Source organism: Coprinopsis cinerea (genome assembly GCF_000182895.1).
Source record: "Coprinopsis cinerea okayama7#130 chromosome 1 map unlocalized cont3.1, whole genome shotgun sequence".
Lineage (NCBI taxonomy): Eukaryota > Fungi > Basidiomycota > Agaricomycetes > Agaricales > Psathyrellaceae > Coprinopsis > Coprinopsis cinerea.
In genome coordinates, this window is record NW_003307544.1 from 390,759 (window position 1) to 408,623 (window position 17,865).

Here is a 17,865-nt window from a genome sequence, read left to right on the forward strand (position 1 = left end):
CGATCTCTGCTCCCTTTGATCGTCCCAGTCACAATGCCTTCTTGCATTTCAGGGCCAGCCAAAGCCGCGCTGGATGCCTTGAATCCACAACAAATCGCATTCCTGCAGTCTCTCCCAAAAGCCGAGCTGCACGCCCATCTCAACGGATCTATACCTATCGATGTGCTAGAGGAACTATTGCAGGACTATACCCCTCTAACTCCTGCTTCCCTCGATAAAATCTCTATCCAGAAAGCGATCGATCATTTCAGGACGGGCCCGTCTCTCGAAAGGATCGGAGACTTTTTCCTCCTCTTCCGCGCCATCTACGCCTTGACCTCCAACACCCCAGCGCTGAAACGCGTCACCAGAGCTGTCCTCAGCGATTTTCTAGACGGAGACGCGCCCCAATGTCACTACCTCGAGCTGCGGACTGGGCCTCGCCAAACTCCGTCCATGACGAGGGAAGAGTACATGTTGGCTGTCTTGGATGAAGTGGAACGGTACGATGAGGACCGGGCAGGTCTCATCATGACTCTCGACCGCAAGACTGGGGAGGAGACGTGGCGAGAGTGCCTGGACATTGCCCTCAAGCTGAAGGAGGCCGGCCGGAGACTCGTTGGTGTGGATCTTGCTGGCGATCCTTTTGCAGCGGACGTTACCTCGTTCCAGACGTTCTTTGCGGAGGCGAGGGCAGCAGGGCTCGGGGTAACACTACATATCGCAGAGGTAAGCTGATCTTTATCCTCGTTTTAGGAGGTTGCTTAGGATTGTCCAGACGATACACAATACTCGAGAGGAAACCCTCAAACTGCTTTCCTACCGGCCCCAACGCCTGGGTCACGCCACCTTTTTGGACGACGAAGCCATACATATCGCACTAGGTGACAACATCTGCATTGAGATCTGCCTGAGCTCGAACCTCTTGTGAGTTGTAACGCCAGCTACGATCCAACCTCAGTTAACGTGAAGGTGAATTAGATGCAAGACTGTAAAAGGTCTGGAGAGCCACCATATCCGTCATTACCTTGCGCACAAGCACCCAATCGCCATCTGTGTGAGTAATCCTAAACGTCGTACATACTCAGAGAACAGCTAATCGAAATCTCTGATAGACCGATGATACTCTACCTTTCCGGACCTCCCTCCTCGGTGAATATGCGTTGTTGCTCGCTCCGGCGCCGCTGGGATTGGGATTGACAGAGGACGAAGTGAGGGAGATCGCTGGAATGAGTATGAACTGTAGATTCAAGATACCGAAGAGCCAATAGAATACGATAAAGATAGGGTGTAGAAAACATTACGGGAAAGTGTATCTAGTGTTGGGGGATTCAGGCTGGCCAAGTACACCGTACAGAATACATACACATGGTTAGTTCATTTAGGAAGTAGTAATGGTCATTAAGCAAGATCTCGTCCGTTAAAGTCATCATCAGTGGGCCGGCGCTTTACATCCCTTGGATAAGACGACTCGGTGGTCGGAGAGAAGGTGGTACCCTCAGGCACACCAGACCGAGCGTCTATGGGCGGTGGGCTGGTTGTATAATCAGAAATGCTGTTGGCAGCGCTGTGGCCCACCGCCCATGAGCGCTGTTGCGCGGAGACAGTAGTCGTCTGTGTACGATGGGTATCGGTGGACCCACTCTTGCCATGCACTCGCCGACTGCCAGATGCATGCGCAACGGGTGGTGGGGATGGGCTCGTATCTTCAGGTGTATACGCCGGAGGATTGATGCGTCCGCGCGGGGGTGTCTGGAATAGGGCGTCGTCCGCGCGAGCCGGTGGGGCATTGGGTGAATCGTAATGAGGCACACTTCCTAATGGCATTTTCCTATCCCCGGGAGGGGGGCTGGGGGTCAAAGCGGCGTGCAGGTTGAATGGGGTGATGATATCTTCCCTGGATGTCGCTGATGTTTGACGGGTATGCGCAGGGGTTGGCGAGGCTGGGGTGTTTGAGGGGCCTGACACACGATCTGGGGTACCAAATACGGAGAACGGGTAGGCGCTGGTCTCGTGGGTGCGGACGGTGGGCGTGTGTCCTGTCGGCGCATAAGGGCCTGGCGACGAAGACAGGTTGGTGTAGCTCATTGAGACGGCGGAGGCATCCGAGGGAGAACGGTAGTGACTCTGTTGGAAGTCAGGGGGAACGATTCCTTTCGCAAGCGCGATCTTCTTTCGGTGGCGCTTGAGGAGGAAGAAGGCGAGGGCTGCTGCTCCGAAGACAACCACGAGTCCACCTATAACTCCTCCCGCGATGGGACCCGCTGACGACTTGCTTTTCTTCTGGTTTTCCAGTGCCAGGTTCAGATCGTCGCGCCCTGAGAGAATTTAGAATAGCCCAGGTGAAATCGAGTGGGACGACCGTACCTTGGTCGTAGAGGCTTCGTGCTTCACGAACATTCCACATCCGAGCCTGCCATGTAGAAGCTGAAAAGCTATGAGTACTATCCGTGGTTATCATGGTACAAGGACATACGATCCACACTCGCCCAGTAGGGAATAGTGACATCGTCTGGCGGCAGCACATCGCGCGGATAGTATCTAGCGGTAGTGTCAGTACCTCCATACAAGGGTCGATGCCAATACAAACCTGTCAGGCGTTAAAGCTGGTTCTGGACAATTCAGCGAATAATCCCTCCAGCTGGAATAGCTGTCAGAAAAAGAAGCTCCAGGAGACGAATTCTTGCATACGTTTTGATTTTTTCAGGCATTCCTTGACAAGCCGCACAGGCACTTATGAGATTATAGGCAGACCATGAACTAACAGAGAATCAGCTCGATGCTAGTGGAAATATCTCAACGTCCACGCACCAAGAACAGATCGTTGCTTCCTGGTCCTTGGGCGTATCGTACTCGAAGTTCCCCTGTGGCAAGTCCCTGATGTGCCAGTCTGGCAATGGGGTTAACACGAGATAGAGTGGCAAGCTACAGGAATTCAACTCACTTCCACCATTGCACGGCGCCATGACGTCCGCCGCCGCCCTACACGGTGTCCTTCCTCTTGCAGTCTTCGCCCACTCAAAGTCGGAAGAACAGGTTGCATTTGTGGTCGCTTCTCGACGATGGAGGGTTTCGAATCGTAAAGCTGCGACTGAGACTGAGAGAACTTCCAAGGCCAAGAGGATGAGGGCTGCACGGGAATAGGCCATTTTGAACCAGGCGGCGGTCGTAGGGGGAAAAGCCCAAGCTGCAAAAGGGAGGGGACTAATTCAAATGTCGTCAAGATCAAATACATATATTCTAAGGGGCGTCCACAAGGGTCTAACCGGAGATATTGCAAGATTCCTCCTCTCGCCGATAAACTCGCATTGGTGGCTGGATGCAATCGGCCTCAACATGCCGGTACCGTTTTGGCGGTGCTGTATCGGTCCCTGAGCCCACATTGGTCGATGCATCCGCTTTGTCGCCGAGCAAATGGTGGACGGAAGCTGGGCAGCCCGGGCTCCTTAAAGGCTTCTTCATTATGCATGGAGGAAATCGTTACATACGAGAGATGCCTGACTAAAATGTTTGAGCCCCTGGAGCCGGTAATTTAGATCTTTGGGCGGTGCAGGCTGGATTTATTTTTGCAGGGGTCGAATGAATGTTTCTCCAGTAAGATAATAACTGTTAGGGGAGAGCTCATCTGGTGGGCAGCCTTGGAGCACAAGCTAGGCGCCTGTCAATTGACCCTCAATTCTTCGGGCTCCGGAGGAATCCAGGAAAAGAAATGCTATATGTACCGGGCGCTAATCTACGATAGGATGGGTCATGCGCCCCATGCCGTTAGCCAAGAAGACGAGTAGAACGGGGTCGAGAGATCCGTAAGGTTCACGGCTTGATTACGAACCTTCTGGCTGGCTGCCCTATAAATAACTCGCATCTGACTGCCTTACCTATGTGCTAGGCCTTTGCGCAAGTGTTTTATCATCGATTTGGGTAGATGGGGAACTTTTAGAAACCAACGATCTCGGTGTTCAAAAAAGCCAGCGCAGTTGAGGTGAGGTGGAAAACGGCACACTTGAAGAGTGCGATTCACAGGATGTCACGGCGAGATGTCTAAACGAAAGAGGTCGACCAATAACGAAGTAGAGTCTAGACATGACCTTGCATATCTGGTAAGGTATACGGAGGCTCCGCCGATGGATTAACAGCTTGCCCGAAGTCGTAGGCGCTTCAACAGCAAGACGTGTTGAAGGGCACCCACACATCGCCAATAGAATCATCAGAGGACTTCTTCGAAGAACATCTATGTCGAAAGAGGGTTCATTCGCTCCCACTCTCATGGCGGTGTCCAGTCTTCAGGCTGCGTCGCACAATCACTCGACCGTACCCACATTACTAGGGTAAGGTCACAATGTGTAAATGCTGGGCGCTTGTGGACGCGCTACGCCATCTGCACCGCCGCTGAGACCGAAAAACGCTGTCGTCGTCGTCAAGAGGGAATGAAAGAACATGCTCTGTGTGTGCATTGGTGTGCGCGAGAAGACTGGATAGAAGAAGAAGCATCTGGGCGGTGGATACACTTTTGATCACGGGTCTGTCTTCGTGCGGAGAAAACAGCCTTTAGATAGCTCTACATCTAGAAAGCTTGGAAAGGTTCAGACCTTCTGTGTGATGAAGACGAAACCACGGACTTCGTCGTACCTGTAGAACATCGAGTCATGTTGCCTTCGGATCGCTCCATTGAGTTCCTCCGCGCACTTTTAGAAGTAGTTGCACGAGGGTTTAGAGTCAGGACACAGAGTCCGCGATCTCGAAAAGCTGGTTGTCGCAGTCGTCCTCGTCAAGATTTAGACGGAAGATAGATTCGGGCGCTTAGTTTGAGAGCGCCTGGGCGCGCCACCGCACCGGCTTCCCACTCACGCGAAACCCACGCTCTCCAATCCAACGTTCCCCATCTAGAAGGATTGCGACTCTTCGGTTCACTATCGGACGAAGTGCGTCATGGACGTGGAAATTGAGTGCATCACAACATGATATGTATACCAAAGTACTGAACACCAGTATTACAACAACACGTGGTTAAGTAGGTCTAACAGTATCGAGAAGTGCTCTACAAGGGCATTACCATCAGTGGAAGAGATGTGAGTGTAGAATCGTCCATTTCGAATGTCCAGACAAGGATTAAGGTAATTGCTGGGTATACGCCCTCTTCTGTGCCATCTGTCGACTCGCCTCGAAACACCTCTTCTCCTCCATCTTTCGCATGTACCACTTCCTCGCAAAGAACAGGATCACGCCCAATGCGATGATCCCAATCACGACACCGACAACGATCCCAACTGGACTCCCCCCTTCGTCGTCTTTATTCTTGTCAGAGAACGCTTCCTCTGCGGTATTTCCGGGGTTGGTTCCAAAGGGCCAGAAGTCGCCACCGTTAGGGGGCAAGACGCAAGTGAGGCTGTCGCCATCAGAGATACCCACAAAGTCGTCCTGGACCTTTCCGCTTCCCTTGTTCATGTCCGTGCCAACTGTGGCCCAGTCGACTATGAAAGGTGCTGGTTCGGGTACGTGGTCGGAATCTGAGCAGTTGGGCCCTCGAGCGCCTATGAACGCAGTGTTTCCCACTAATTTGTTGTCGAGGACGGTGAAGTTGTTGGCGGAGGTGATGGCGATGGCGTACGAGAAGGCGCCGGAGAAGGTGTTGGAGGTGACCATTCCACCGTTGTTGCGACTCTCTCCGTAGCGGTCTCCAAACCAGGTCCGTGGGCCAATGCCAATTCCAATCCTGGCAAAGGAATGAGCAACAGAAGGAGAGAGAATGTCCATATTGACTTACTTGATGATCGCTGTCTCGTTGTTGAATCCGTGCGTATCTCCAGGTTCCTGTCCATCGTTCGCGAAGCCTCCTATAATGTTGTTTCTTCGCACCACGGTGCCCCTGTAATCGCCCTCAAAGGGGTTATAGTCGACGATGTTTATGCCTCCCAATAACATGGTCTACTGAAATGTCAGCCGCCAGTCAATTAAGGGACAGGAGAAAGACTGACGTTGGCGACCCATATCGTGTTGTCTTCGATGACAGAACCGGGGCTCCCGAAGACAACAATCCCTCCGTCCGTGGCGTCAAAGATCAAGTTCTCCTTCACCAGGCTGTTGCGACAGGCCAGACTAATTCCGTCGGCCCATTCCTGGAACGTATCTACTCCACAGGGCCCAATGTCATTGTACTGGATGGTCACGTTGTTGCAACTCAGAGGGCCCTCGGCTATGTGTAGACACGTCCACGACCTGGGGTTGTACGTCCGCACGTACTCGATAAGTTGGTTCGAATTGTCACCGCCCATTTCGATATTGCCTCCACCTTTGGTTGGCGGCGCGTTCCCTCTGTCCCCGTCAATCTGAGAGGAAGGGGTTGGTAAGTGAGTCAAGGCAACCGAGTAGGATGTTAAGTATCACGCACCTGGATATTGCGAAGCTTTACTCCATCGCAATCGTTACAGGTACCATCTACAGCAACGGTATGTCCTTCTCCATTCTGAACTGGCCCAGAAACCACTAGGACGGCGCGCTCGTCGTCAATTGGGTATCCTAAGGTGCTTATCTCCTGGTTGGGGTGGGCGAAGGTGATGGGCGCTTGTATCATATAACGTTCGTTAGGGCATAGTCTGAGGGTGTATCCTGGGCCTCCGTTGCGTAAAAGTGTGTTTAGTCGGTCGGTCACGGTGTTTGCTGGGTCGGCAGGTTCGCAGTCGGGATCAGCACGTCGTGTGAGAGGGTTGTTGCCCTCAGGAGATGGAGGATGACGCTTAGTCCGACTATGAAACAGTGTCAGGTAGTGTTTGGAATGAGGAGGTGTAGGGGTACTCACCGTTTACCAAGTTCTCGCTTGAGATGTCCAGACCGAGCAGAGAATCGCGCGAGGGAATCCATAATGCGGCAGTCGGAGGGGCGAATTGATTCAGAGTTTGGTTCTAATTTAGCGCCGGGTCCAGTGAAAGAGTGTATTCGGTGAGAGTTTAATGATAGATTTAAGAATAAGCCTAGAAATTAGTGGATTGACATCTTAAGGAGGATAAGTAAGGTGAGGATGTGGAGGTGCCGGTGAAAGCGAATACAAGTCACTGTCGATGTCACCGTATGTCAGGAAAACAAATCAATCCGGAAGCAGTTCGATTGATTCCGTGCCGTGAACGGCGTGGTTTGGATTAGGGGCCGTCGGTCATTGAGCTGAACTTTGGAGGGCTCGGCGCCCAGATCTCGAGGATTAAAACACTGAAGGCTCCTCTAATTCAGTCATCTTGCAGCTAATCTCCGGTGGACTCACGGAGTACCCCACACGGGTAACCCATGGTGCGAGCAATGTCGTTACTTCTGCGTTTGGCACTCCTAGGACGACGGAAACTTGGAAATGGCGCAACCTTACAACTCAGAAATATGAGAGAAAATATAATAAGTAGTACGGTGGATGCTTCTGCTATAGAACTTCTCGACCTTTACTCAGTTTCCTTGCGAAACCAAGTCACAGGCCATACAGAGACCAAAATTAGGCGCTCTGCCGCTGAGCGGCGATCATCGGAGCTTGAATGATAAATGATCGGAGCTGGCATCGGGATTCGGAGGTACAGCTTGAACCGCAACCACTACGATCTCGGCCCTGAAGACAGCGAGGACGACGGCGAGGACGACGACGACCATTAGGGAACGACGATAAAAGCCATATATCTCCCACTTTGTTCTAGTGCAGAATTGGATTTCGGTCAGCGACAACCATGACGATACCCGTTCTGCCTGCCGTTCTGTCCGTCGGCGATCTTAAGAAACTGAAGAATTCAGTTATCGGAAATCCATTGGCGAAAAGGGCCGTTGTCGACGACGAGAAAGCCCTAAGAACGTGAGTACAGTATTATAAAGGTGGACCTTCACCAACCTAAACAACTGTACAAGGATGAACGGTTGATAACTTACAATCAAGTCTCGTAGATTGTCTGAATCCGTCGCATGGCCTACAGCATGATTCAGAAACCATCTCAATGCGTATAGAGGCTGCACATATCGTGGCTTCATTGGCATATGGTAGGTGCCTAGCTTTTGAAGTCAAAAACCAATTTAATGAGCTATTGGTCCAGGTTCTGATGCAACTCTGGGGGCTCTGTTGCGAAACGATGCTCCCCGCGCACTCCTGTTCGCAATCTCCAACTTCAAACCTCAGGATCCGATTACATTGCGGTCGGCATTTGCGCGAGCTCTGAAGACTATCTGCGCATCACTGGCAGACATCGTGGGCCCACCGTTGTACGGTATTCCTCCGGACGAGAAGAGTGAAATCTTAGCTGAAGCGAAAGAAGCTCTGGCCAGAATTTTCTCGGTTGGTGATTTGATACTGTAAAACCCACCCATGAAACTGACACTCAGGCAGTCGGACTCTCTGGATGCGTTCCTCCCCCTGTTACCTCTCGCACCATTGACGTCTCCCCCAATCCACAACGCCGCTATCTCGACTTCTATAGCCCAGCTCATCGCTACGTCTGTGCGTACAAGCGAGCATCGGAAGGCGGTCGTTGAGTGGATTCCTTCTGATCAACGACGTAAAGACAAGGCGGAGGGCGATGATGATAGCGCCGGGGCCTCGACGTCCAAGTCCACCCCGAAGAAGAACCGAGGTTGGGAGAAGACCGCTGTTACAAGCGGGGCAGCGTCAGGCCCTGGAATCATCGTGGACCCGGTCGTCGCAGCTACTGGTGGGTGGGCAGTGAGGGCCCTCGTGGGGTTGCTATCTGCCAAAGAAACCAAGGTTGGCACCGTCAACGTGGTCTTATCACAGAATGATGCTGATATCCGCTTCAGTTGCAGGAAGCTGCTTTGGAAGCGCTAGGTGCCCTGGCGAGGGACACTACCGTAGTCGCCATGACCTTGGTCAAGCAACCCCACCCTGATGGTACGCTTGATGTCCAGAACATTTCGCCTCAGACTCACGTCCTCGTCCAGCTCCTGCACCTATATCGCTCGTGCACGGGCTCACAAAGGCCAAAAATGTTGATGTCCAGCTGGCGGCTTGTGTTTGGTATGTTGAGCATCTCCCTCGACGAGAGTCGTGCTAAACTCAGCCGGTAAAGTGCGACCAGAATCATCAGGGCATGTGGCATGTCAGCGACCTATTACCTTACTCCTGTTGACGACGCCTGCATCCGGAATGTCATCAGCATCGTGAATAGGATACTTGGATCGCAGGTCGAACCTGTTCACATTGTCATCAAGACTTGCTTCGTTTTATGTGAGTTCAATTGCATTTAAAAGGCTGATCCGGTCTTGAAATTTGAGCAGATTTCTTGATTACCGATGACCGCAAATTGTCTCAATTGGCCTATGATCGAGGGTGCCTGGAGAAATTGGCTCGGATTTTGAAGGACATCACTCCTTCCGAAGCCAAGGAAGGCTGGGACGAAAGTGAAGCTGAGAGTGTCTCCAAGCTACGTGAGGTATGCCCTACATCAATCGTAGTTCCGACTGCAACCTAAACGTATTATATAGGCTGTACTAACGGCACTTGCCACGCTTGCCCTTTTCAACACCGACGTGCGGCGGAGTATATCCGATACGCACGAATTGCTGCCTCGTATCAGCGTATCGTTAACCTGCAAGTACACCGGTGTGAGATACGCAGCCTGCCAAGCGGTTAGGATGCTTGCAAGGGCGGTCTCCGTCCTGAGGACAAATATTGTGGATAGCGGCTTAGGCATGGCCGTCTTCGAGGTTTTCAAGCGTGGGGTCGGAGGACCTGGCGGGGATAAGGAGAAGCAGGTTGCTGGCGGAGACCCACCCGCGAAAGAAGATAGGAGGGTCGTGGAAGCGGCACTGAAGGCGATATGCAACATCGTCGTCGAGTTTTCCCCTCTACGGCCGGTTAGTACCTATTTCAGTCCAGCGTCCTCTCCGCTGACATAGCAGGCAGATATTCTTAGATCAAGGTGTCATGCCTCGATTGATGCAACTAATCCATGCAGGAGATGGGCGTGCATCTGACGAATATGCGAACAGCCTGAGACTGAACGCGATGTGGGCGGTGAAAAACCTACTGTGGAAGTCGACCACCGAAACCAAGAGGGATGTCATGAACCAATTTGGTTGGCGAGTTTTGTTCGAGTAAGTTTTAATATTTTCATCTCGAACTATCTTGGTTCTAAGCGATTTCAGCTTCCTACACGATCCATCAGAAGAAATTCAAGAGCAGGCCTATCACATTGTTCGAAATATTGCCGAGAACGAGGAAGGCATATCCTTGGTGTTCCGCGAGCTCTGCCCCCTTCCCGCGTCGTCATCCACGACATCCGGTCTCACCCCATCGTCGATGCTCGATTCTATAGCATCGCTATTGCTGACGCCTACGTCTTCGCAATCTGTCGTCGCCCAAGCCACCTACGTCCTCGCTAACCTCGCCAACGGCCAAGCTCGAGAGACTTCAGCGATCCTACACCATCCGCGTTTATTGGAAGCCCTTCGGACGGTCATCGCGGAACGAGGAAGTGAAGTGAGGAGGCCGGCGGTCAGCTGTATACTGCAGCTTGTGATGGAGCGGGAGGGTGCGAGGGAGAGGAGGCGAATGATGGTTAACCGCGGTGTTGGGGAAACGTTGAAGCGTGTATGCGAGTGGGCACCAATGTCATTGTCCTCGGCACCGGGAGGCAGTGGTGGAAGGCGGATGAGCCATGGCTCGGGAATGGGTAGTCCTGTTGTCGGCGGATACTTGCATCTCAGCGATCGAACTGGTGGACCAGGGACGAGTCCGACGCAGACGAGGAGTATGAATCTCGGGCACCAGAGGACCGCGACTGGCACGTTCACGGTTGGTAGCCCTAGCCTTGTCCCAGCGAGTCCCACAGGAGTCCCTACCACGCCCGCCAGTTCGGGAGCCCCGCCCTACCATATTCACCCGCACTCGTACTACCACTCCCATCACCATCCGAACCCCCATCACGCCCATGCCTTTACCAGTGCTGCTGGATCTGGGGGGATTTCGGCGTCAGTGCCCTCAGGCGGGATGGCTCATATGGTTGGAGCTTTAGGCTCTGGGTTGTCGTCTGCTACTCCACCTCCCGTCCCTGGGTATGGACCTTATCCGGGATTGTCGATGGGGCCAGGGGGCATGGTGTATACCCCGACAATGTATTCTGGACCTGGGCCGGTGGCTGGTCGAGGATACGGCTCGATGGGTGTACCGATTGTCTCTCCTAGCTTGGGTAGTGCCGTCGCGGATGTTGGGGCACCACCTGGTACACCGATCGGTGTTGCCTCTGGTGTAACTGGTGGCTCAGGGATTGGATCGATTGGGCCGCATGCCCCTTTGCACCCTGCAATCGATGTGGACAAGGAAGTGTACGATCGGGCAAGGCGAGCGTTGGATTGGTTGGAGCATGGGGAAGGTTATGGTGTTTAGTCTTCCGTGGTTAAGGCTTTTGTACGTCGCCCTTAATGCATTATCTTTATCTTATGCCCTTCTGGTTTCGAGGGGCTCGGAGTTTCGGCCGATTGTGGGCGAACACCACGCCGGGTTACTTAATTTGGTAATGGCCCGCGACTCGGACACGCCGTCGCGATCGTCAAATTCGACCAAGCGGCTTTTGAGGTGGATGTTCCCCGTGGATTTGGTGTGGGTTTGCCCTTGGCCCCTCGTTTGAGAAATAACGGGCAAACACTCCCGTAAAATACGTCACTCAAGCATGGAAACAGCACGCCCATGGTGTTTGCAACCCTGAAATTTGGAGCATTTTGCGATCCTTTATGAAGCGGCTCGCGGCTGCCGACACGCGCCAGCGTCACTGGGCACTAAAAGGTGACAGAGATCTCTTCAATTACCGTTGAAGGTGAAGGCTAAGAGCCTTTGCCTGATAGTTATCGCAGGCATTACGATGATACAAATCTATAAATCCCATTTCGGCGTTCGAGGAGCGCTCCATTATACAGATATTTCCCGTTTTTCGGAATCCACGTTCGATGCACGCACCTAGAAGTCCTATAAATTGGAGAACGAAATGGTGCCCCTACTTTGGTCACATACTCCCAGCCAACCACTTGAGATCACTTGCCATGTTCACCAAACTATCTACCCTCACCGCTCTTTTTGCAGCTGCGCCGGCTGCCCTGGCTCAAACGTACACCGTCACGAATAATTGCCCTGGACCGATTGAACTCATGCTTCGAAACAACTCGGAGGGCATCCTGCAACATGGCGACAGCGTTGTGAAGGATGGCCTTGGGACCTCGGCTGGGTTCTTCTACACCAGTACCAATGGGGCGTACAACGATCAAGGCCACCTGGTTGCTTCACGCGCAGGGTTTTACTTTGAGGTATGTCCGCGTCCTCTATGTACTTCAACTTCAGCCAATACTAAACTCTCCTCGACCATAGCCCAACTACTGGTATTACTATCTCGTCCGGAGCGAAGGACACTTGAATACTGGTATCAGTATCACACCTGACCAGCCAGAGGTATAATTTATCAATGCAACATCATCTATATACGCTTTCACTAACGCATTGGTGCAGCACGACGGGTTCTGTGCCGTTGCAAGATGCGACGACATTGACTGTCCCACTGCTTTTCCAACCCCTCCTACGTTCGGCAGCCCCGTTCCACCTCCAGCCACGAACCCAGCGCCCAAGCCACCCCTTTACCAATGCAAAGTTCCCGGCGCTAATTTCCTTATCACGTACGTTTGACTTTTCTCATTCGAGGCTTCTACTAAGTATACTCCGAAAATAAAGGTTCTGCCCGTCTGGAGAATGGCCTGCTTCTTCTTGATCACGTCTGAAAGTGTCGAACTCCGTGTAATATTTACTTAGAACCGACATGATACATGAACACTCTCTTCTACTGAGCGACTGGTGAGACCACTTAGAAGAAGACGAGTACACGCGCAATATCCTGGAAGGAAAGTAGGAGAACCCCGGGCCCCTAGGGAGCATATCGTAAGTATGGACCTGTCAGTCCAAAACATCTTCGTCAATCCAACAGCTCTTCGAAAACAGCCATTGTTCCTCCCAATTGTCCCAATCCCATCGTGATAGCCCTCTCTTCTGCATCAGTGGCCAACTACGAAATCGTTTTAGTTACTCTAGCAGGCAAAGCAGTGACAGAATGACGCACCTTCCTGCGTGATATCATCTTTTGGTAGTCGATCTCTTGTTCATAATGATCCAGCAGACGTTCTTTCTCGTCAGGCTTGACTTCCTGGGTGGGGACGTCCTCTTCTGCGTGTCGCTGAGGAGCTCGTGCCTTCCAAGGACTCGCAATGGCAATGATGATGAAAACGACAGAGGCTGCATTAACCAGAGTCATCGGCATGAGGAAGCCGATGTGAGCAAGCTTTCCTTCCCATCCAATTACTCTGTATGTCACAAGGCCATCGATTTGGCGGATGCAGCTTGGTGGTATGTCTTCGGTTGAGTAAAGGAGTCGAGAGTAAGTGACCTTTGAAAGCCACCAGCATTACCATTGTGCCCTCCAGTGAATGGTACGTAGACTCACCTCATACTCTAGCATACCTTGTACCATCGCCGCCAACAGAGGGAGATAACGATCCTGTCGCCCATGAGGCTCCAGGTCAAATGACTTCACTCCAACTGTTACGACGCTCTCGTGGACCAAGTTGGACTGGTAGCTCTGAGCATCCTTTGCGACGCCGACTAGGCCAACCAGCGACTGTTCGATGAGTCCATCGTACACCGGTGAAGGGGCTGAAGTGGCGTTCTCTGGAGACGTAAACAGTTTCCCTTCAGACAAATAGGTGGTCGGGAAAACGGAAGTCTGGAGGGGAGAGAGAAGGCATGTAATGTTCCCCATCGTATCCACGTAGTTTCTCAATCCCCTGAAGTAGAGGTAATACGATGGGAAGCTTTCGTCCATGGAAGGTGCCTTGCAGGCCCAGAATGCGAACGAATTGTTGGAATTGGGGACCACAACATCCGTCACGCCGCTGTCGCTCAGAAAATCGATGCCGTCGGGGCATGACGCATTGTAGGATATCAAGGCACTCTCTCCCGCAATATTTGCTCGAATTCTGATAGGCGTGGTGGGATCGAATAAGCATGAGATATTGCTTGCGAGACCTTGGTAATTGAGGGTGTAATTATATGAAAGCATACCATCGGCCAGGTCTTTGCGGCTTGGCGACCAGGGGGAGTTGTCCAGACGATCGAAGGCTGGAGGGCCGTTTGGTCCCATAGGCAGAATTCCGCGGAGGGGTCCAAGGAGGCGCATCCCATCCTTTGCGCCAAGCTGGTTCAGTGACAAGCTCTCCGTGTTATTAGGGGACATCGACAGCATCTGGGGGAGATATAAGCATGGAAGACTTCATGGCCCAATCCTGTCTTACCCGGCTACGACCAGAAGCCAATACATCGAGTAGTTGATTCTGCCCCAAGCACGTTGTGTAATTCTCGTTTCGGTACTCCTATCCAAAGTGTTAGCTCCATTATACCTTGTCTCAAACAATTTGCTTGCACTCACTCGCCAGTCGCATTCGTTTCCAAGCCTGTGCTCGTCCAACCATGAGATGCAGCCAGGATCGGTTGATGCGAAATCCAACTCAGTTCCGGACAGTGTCTCGTTCCGGTCGAAGCGGACAGGAAGCAACAAGGATGTTGAGCCCGAAGGTACGAACTGCAAAGTCAAGATGAACGTGCACAGAGCAAAGATCGGCCAGAAATGCGGAATGAGTAGTAACTTCAAGTGGCTCCAAGGCCACTGAATACTATGCGACCGGAACGCCCCTGCCAGGGTGACATGGAACAGGCTAGTCGGGACACCTTTGTTAATCAGGGCCTCATGGGAAAGGCGGACGACGGCGATGGTAAAGACGAGATCAACGCCAAAGGCTATCAATGTACCGACAACCGTGACGAGGAAGTTCGTTGTTTGAGGATGCTTGTCGACGATCTTGGCTAATCCATTGTTCATCTTTACGCCTTTGACACCAAAGATGGCGCCCCACGTAGCCCAAGGCCACAGCAGCATGATAATACTGAGCAAAAGGACAAAGACATCGTATCGACGGCGGCGAACTGCATGATGGATTAGTACGTAGGCTCGCGGAAACAAATGAACGATGCTGACCCCGCGAAGGGCTCGTGGCAGCAACCGATTGGGATGGTTTGCCGACATCACCTAGGCCTGTGGTAGATGTGCCGACTGTCAGATAATTGTTGCTGATTGTGTTACAGGGTTCCTCTAGATCCTCTGGCTTCTCTGGAGAGTCGACTTCCTGGTCTTCTTCGACGGAAAGTCAGTGCAGGATGTCGGATACGCTGTGGATTTACATGCCTAGTTTAGAGTCACGCACAGGCGGTACCAGGGTGCTTTCCGTTTTCAAGGGACCGTGTAGAGATGGGCGCTGAGGCGGAGAAGGGTCTGGCACCAAATCTTTGGATGGTGAGTGTTCTTGTAGCTCTTGGGACATCTCTGCTGGCGTGAAGGACAGTTGAATACCCTCACCTAACCAGATATTTATCCGCTCACACCAGTCTTGGAACGACGTTTAAACGTGGTTTTGAGCCACTGATTCTGCGAAATGAACCACGATAAGGACATGTGTCCTCACTGAATGATAGGGGGTGATCACATTCAAGTGGCCCGGAGCTTTTCACAACGGGCGCCTATTTGTAAGTTCAGGGGACACCCCCTGCTTTCTTGTTCCCAGATCTGGAAAGTATTTGTGAACGTATCCACTCATGTCTCCTGCAAACTTCGATGGATCACAAAGTTCAAACTCCTGGGAATAGGAAGGGTTCTTTCATTTCCTTACGCCGCCTGCTTCTCCGGACACGGCTAGCGTTGTTCGGCTCTCCAGCAAGTGAGCCATGTCTGAATGTCAGAGACAGATCAGCAGATCGAGCTCACCATGGCAAAGAGCTAATTAGTGGGAAGATGCGTATGGGCCGGACGGCCTGGAAGTAACATTGCCGTCTGGAAAGGCAAACTTCATTTCTCTCGTATGTACTGTTTGCTCTGCATGCCGAGTACCACAGGCGTGGCGCATGTAAGCACTCAGAATCAAATGTTTGGGCGCCTAATTCATATTGTGTTCAGCGTGAGAAGGCCCGAACAGCCAGGGTCGACTGAATACCCAACTCCCAACACACAACTGAGAAGCTCCGAGTGGGCGCTAATCCCCTCCAGTGTGCTTAGTATTAAATGACACCCACGTCGCACGATTCCACCGTCCATACTCGGAGATGGACCACAAAGCCTTTACATTATTGATACTCATTCGGGTTAGGAAAGAAGGGCACCAGCTCAATGAAGAAGATGGATCGATAGAGCGTAGACCACATGTCAGACCAACTCCTGTGTTAGGCTGCGGTGTACCCACTGGCTTCGTTAATAGTTACACATACCATGATCTTGAGGACGTCAAACATGTATATGTAGGTAATAGCTTCAAGGTTTATGGCAGGTATGATAACCATCCAAGCGCTAGGCTTACTCACGACCCAGAAAGGCAATGACATTCGCATAGAATTTGCGTACACTTCTCGAGACACAGTACTAGTTACTAATACTTAGTTCAAGCCTTCTTGCAGAGGAGTTTGTGACTGGGCCACGCAAGTCGTTGGCTGTGATCGCCGATGGTAAGAACATGAAATAAGGTTTGCAAATATAGATATGGTCTTACCATTCTTTACTGCAGTAATGGGCGAGTTTGCATCTGAGACGTAGTGTTAACATAGAAGATTGAAGTGGATAACCGTCTGCAGAGTAGGCGTACCTTGAGCATATCATTAAGCCTTTCTCTTTGATTTCTTCGCAGTAGGAGCACTGGCGAGCTTGCCTGTGCTTCCAGCTGGAAGCAACCTCAGGTCGATTTCGCTTCGATCCAAGGACTTGATTCTTGATTTCCGCGGAAGGGACTTTGGCGCTTCTACCCCTTGAAAGGAGGTTGTCAATCTTCTCGACCTCACTCTCCAAGAGCGAAGGAACGAAGTTGTCAGCCGTGACGTGGAAAATAGGGAGCTTGCCGCTCGCCATGCGATCCTTGGTCTCCGCGGGGGAGAAAGCCTTGCTAAAATCGAAGAACTCCTCCGGAAGGACAAACTTTTCTTTGGGCGTGAGGTATGTCGCTCTAACCCACTCCGGAGGGCTTTCGTCATGGTAGACGTATTTGAGGAGCGACATAAAGCGGTCGGCGTGATACTTCGTCAATGCATCGTAGTCGTGATGCGAGAAGTTGCCGCAATCTGGGAAAGAAAGTCAAACTCATCCTCTGAAAAGCGATCTAGAAAGGGTTGCACTTACTACAGGTCTCTGGGAACAGCATTACCAGGAGCATCCTGGTAGTAGTTAGATCTGTAAAGACGAGATGGCCCCAGTCTCTCTGGGAATCAAAGACATTTTCAATACATTGAAGCTGGGTGAACATCTTGGTGCCTACCTCCCGTTTGGCCGCTGTTTTGACGACCTGCGAAAACGCCTTTAGTAAAATTTGCTCTGAGAAGTAACCGAGAGAGAATTTACTTCATAGCGATAGAGAATTGGGATATACTCGTAGTCATATTTCGACTTGGTCTTCTCGGTCATTTCATGGCCCCACGTCACGACCTGGTTGATCAGCTTTTTGCGAGCAAGATACTCGCCTTCAGTGAGATCTGGTACTCTGTGACGATCGTAAGGCCCTTGAAATTTCCTGGAAACATCGTTCATATAGGTTCCCATCCCGCGACACTGATGAAGGCGGGTAGCAGCGCAGGTGTCTGAGGTGTTGATCATCATAAAGGGGTCCCAGCTATTGCCCATCGACTCAATTTAAAGATATGATCTAGTTTTCGAATTGACCCTGTACTCACGAAGGTAAACCCGACAACGCTGTTGAGAACATATCCATATTCTTGACTTTGGTGTTTGAATTCAGACTGGGTTGGAAGTCAAGAGCTGAAACGTTAAAAGGCCTCAAAGGATTCCCGAGCGTTCG

At 51.7% G+C, this 17,865-nt stretch overlaps 7 protein-coding genes across 7 annotated transcripts; 3 read left to right on the plus strand and 4 right to left on the minus strand.

Moving 5' to 3' along the window:
* Nucleotides 1-33: 33 nt before the first annotated feature.
* CC1G_02853 (adenosine deaminase-like protein) lies at nucleotides 34-1,250 on the plus strand (the record flags this gene model as incomplete). The annotated part of the gene is made up of 4 exons (XM_001828220.1): nucleotides 34-708; nucleotides 758-906; nucleotides 961-1,036; nucleotides 1,095-1,250. The coding sequence occupies 4 exons, from the start codon at nucleotides 34-36 to the stop codon at nucleotides 1,248-1,250; spliced, it is 1,056 nt and encodes a 351-aa protein (XP_001828272.1).
* Nucleotides 1,251-1,380: 130 nt separating this feature from the next.
* Nucleotides 1,381-3,128, minus strand: CC1G_02854 (hypothetical protein; the record flags this gene model as incomplete). The annotated part of the gene is made up of 7 exons (XM_001828221.1): nucleotides 1,381-2,297; nucleotides 2,347-2,406; nucleotides 2,456-2,520; nucleotides 2,570-2,620; nucleotides 2,671-2,739; nucleotides 2,791-2,869; nucleotides 2,924-3,128. The coding sequence occupies 7 exons, from the start codon at nucleotides 3,126-3,128 to the stop codon at nucleotides 1,381-1,383; spliced, it is 1,446 nt and encodes a 481-aa protein (XP_001828273.1).
* Nucleotides 3,129-5,085: 1,957 nt separating this feature from the next.
* On the minus strand, nucleotides 5,086-6,834 carry CC1G_02855 (hypothetical protein; the record flags this gene model as incomplete). The annotated part of the gene is made up of 5 exons (XM_001828222.1): nucleotides 5,086-5,689; nucleotides 5,741-5,901; nucleotides 5,952-6,302; nucleotides 6,365-6,719; nucleotides 6,773-6,834. The coding sequence occupies 5 exons, from the start codon at nucleotides 6,832-6,834 to the stop codon at nucleotides 5,086-5,088; spliced, it is 1,533 nt and encodes a 510-aa protein (XP_001828274.1).
* Nucleotides 6,835-7,934: 1,100 nt separating this feature from the next.
* CC1G_02856 (BSP2p) lies at nucleotides 7,935-11,335 on the plus strand (the record flags this gene model as incomplete). Its single annotated transcript, XM_001828223.2, has 11 exons — nucleotides 7,935-7,977; nucleotides 8,031-8,269; nucleotides 8,317-8,431; nucleotides 8,496-8,695; nucleotides 8,749-8,839; nucleotides 8,890-8,965; nucleotides 9,018-9,175; nucleotides 9,226-9,380; nucleotides 9,433-9,804; nucleotides 9,854-10,044; nucleotides 10,096-11,335. 11 exons carry the CDS (start codon nucleotides 7,935-7,937, stop codon nucleotides 11,333-11,335), a joined length of 2,880 nt encoding a protein of 959 aa, XP_001828275.2.
* A 650-nt stretch (nucleotides 11,336-11,985) lies between these two features.
* Nucleotides 11,986-12,766, plus strand: CC1G_02857 (hypothetical protein; the record flags this gene model as incomplete). The annotated part of the gene is made up of 4 exons (XM_001828224.2): nucleotides 11,986-12,246; nucleotides 12,308-12,388; nucleotides 12,446-12,609; nucleotides 12,665-12,766. 4 exons carry the CDS (start codon nucleotides 11,986-11,988, stop codon nucleotides 12,699-12,701), a joined length of 543 nt encoding a protein of 180 aa, XP_001828276.2. The 3' UTR covers nucleotides 12,702-12,766.
* A 136-nt stretch (nucleotides 12,767-12,902) lies between these two features.
* Nucleotides 12,903-15,360, minus strand: CC1G_02858 (hypothetical protein; the record flags this gene model as incomplete). The annotated part of the gene is made up of 7 exons (XM_001828225.2): nucleotides 15,222-15,360; nucleotides 15,015-15,167; nucleotides 14,409-14,962; nucleotides 14,275-14,352; nucleotides 13,428-14,225; nucleotides 13,047-13,370; nucleotides 12,903-12,992 (listed from the first exon to the last, which is right to left on the minus strand). Exons 1-7 carry the CDS (start codon nucleotides 15,355-15,357, stop codon nucleotides 12,903-12,905), a joined length of 2,133 nt encoding a protein of 710 aa, XP_001828277.2. The 5' UTR covers nucleotides 15,358-15,360.
* Nucleotides 15,361-16,437: 1,077 nt separating this feature from the next.
* CC1G_13573 (hypothetical protein) lies at nucleotides 16,438-17,690 on the minus strand (the record flags this gene model as incomplete). Its single annotated transcript, XM_002911999.1, has 6 exons — nucleotides 16,438-16,513; nucleotides 16,583-16,605; nucleotides 16,666-17,134; nucleotides 17,193-17,271; nucleotides 17,329-17,355; nucleotides 17,412-17,690. The coding sequence occupies 6 exons, from the start codon at nucleotides 17,688-17,690 to the stop codon at nucleotides 16,446-16,448; spliced, it is 945 nt and encodes a 314-aa protein (XP_002912045.1). The 3' UTR covers nucleotides 16,438-16,445.
* Nucleotides 17,691-17,865: the final 175 nt, after the last annotated feature.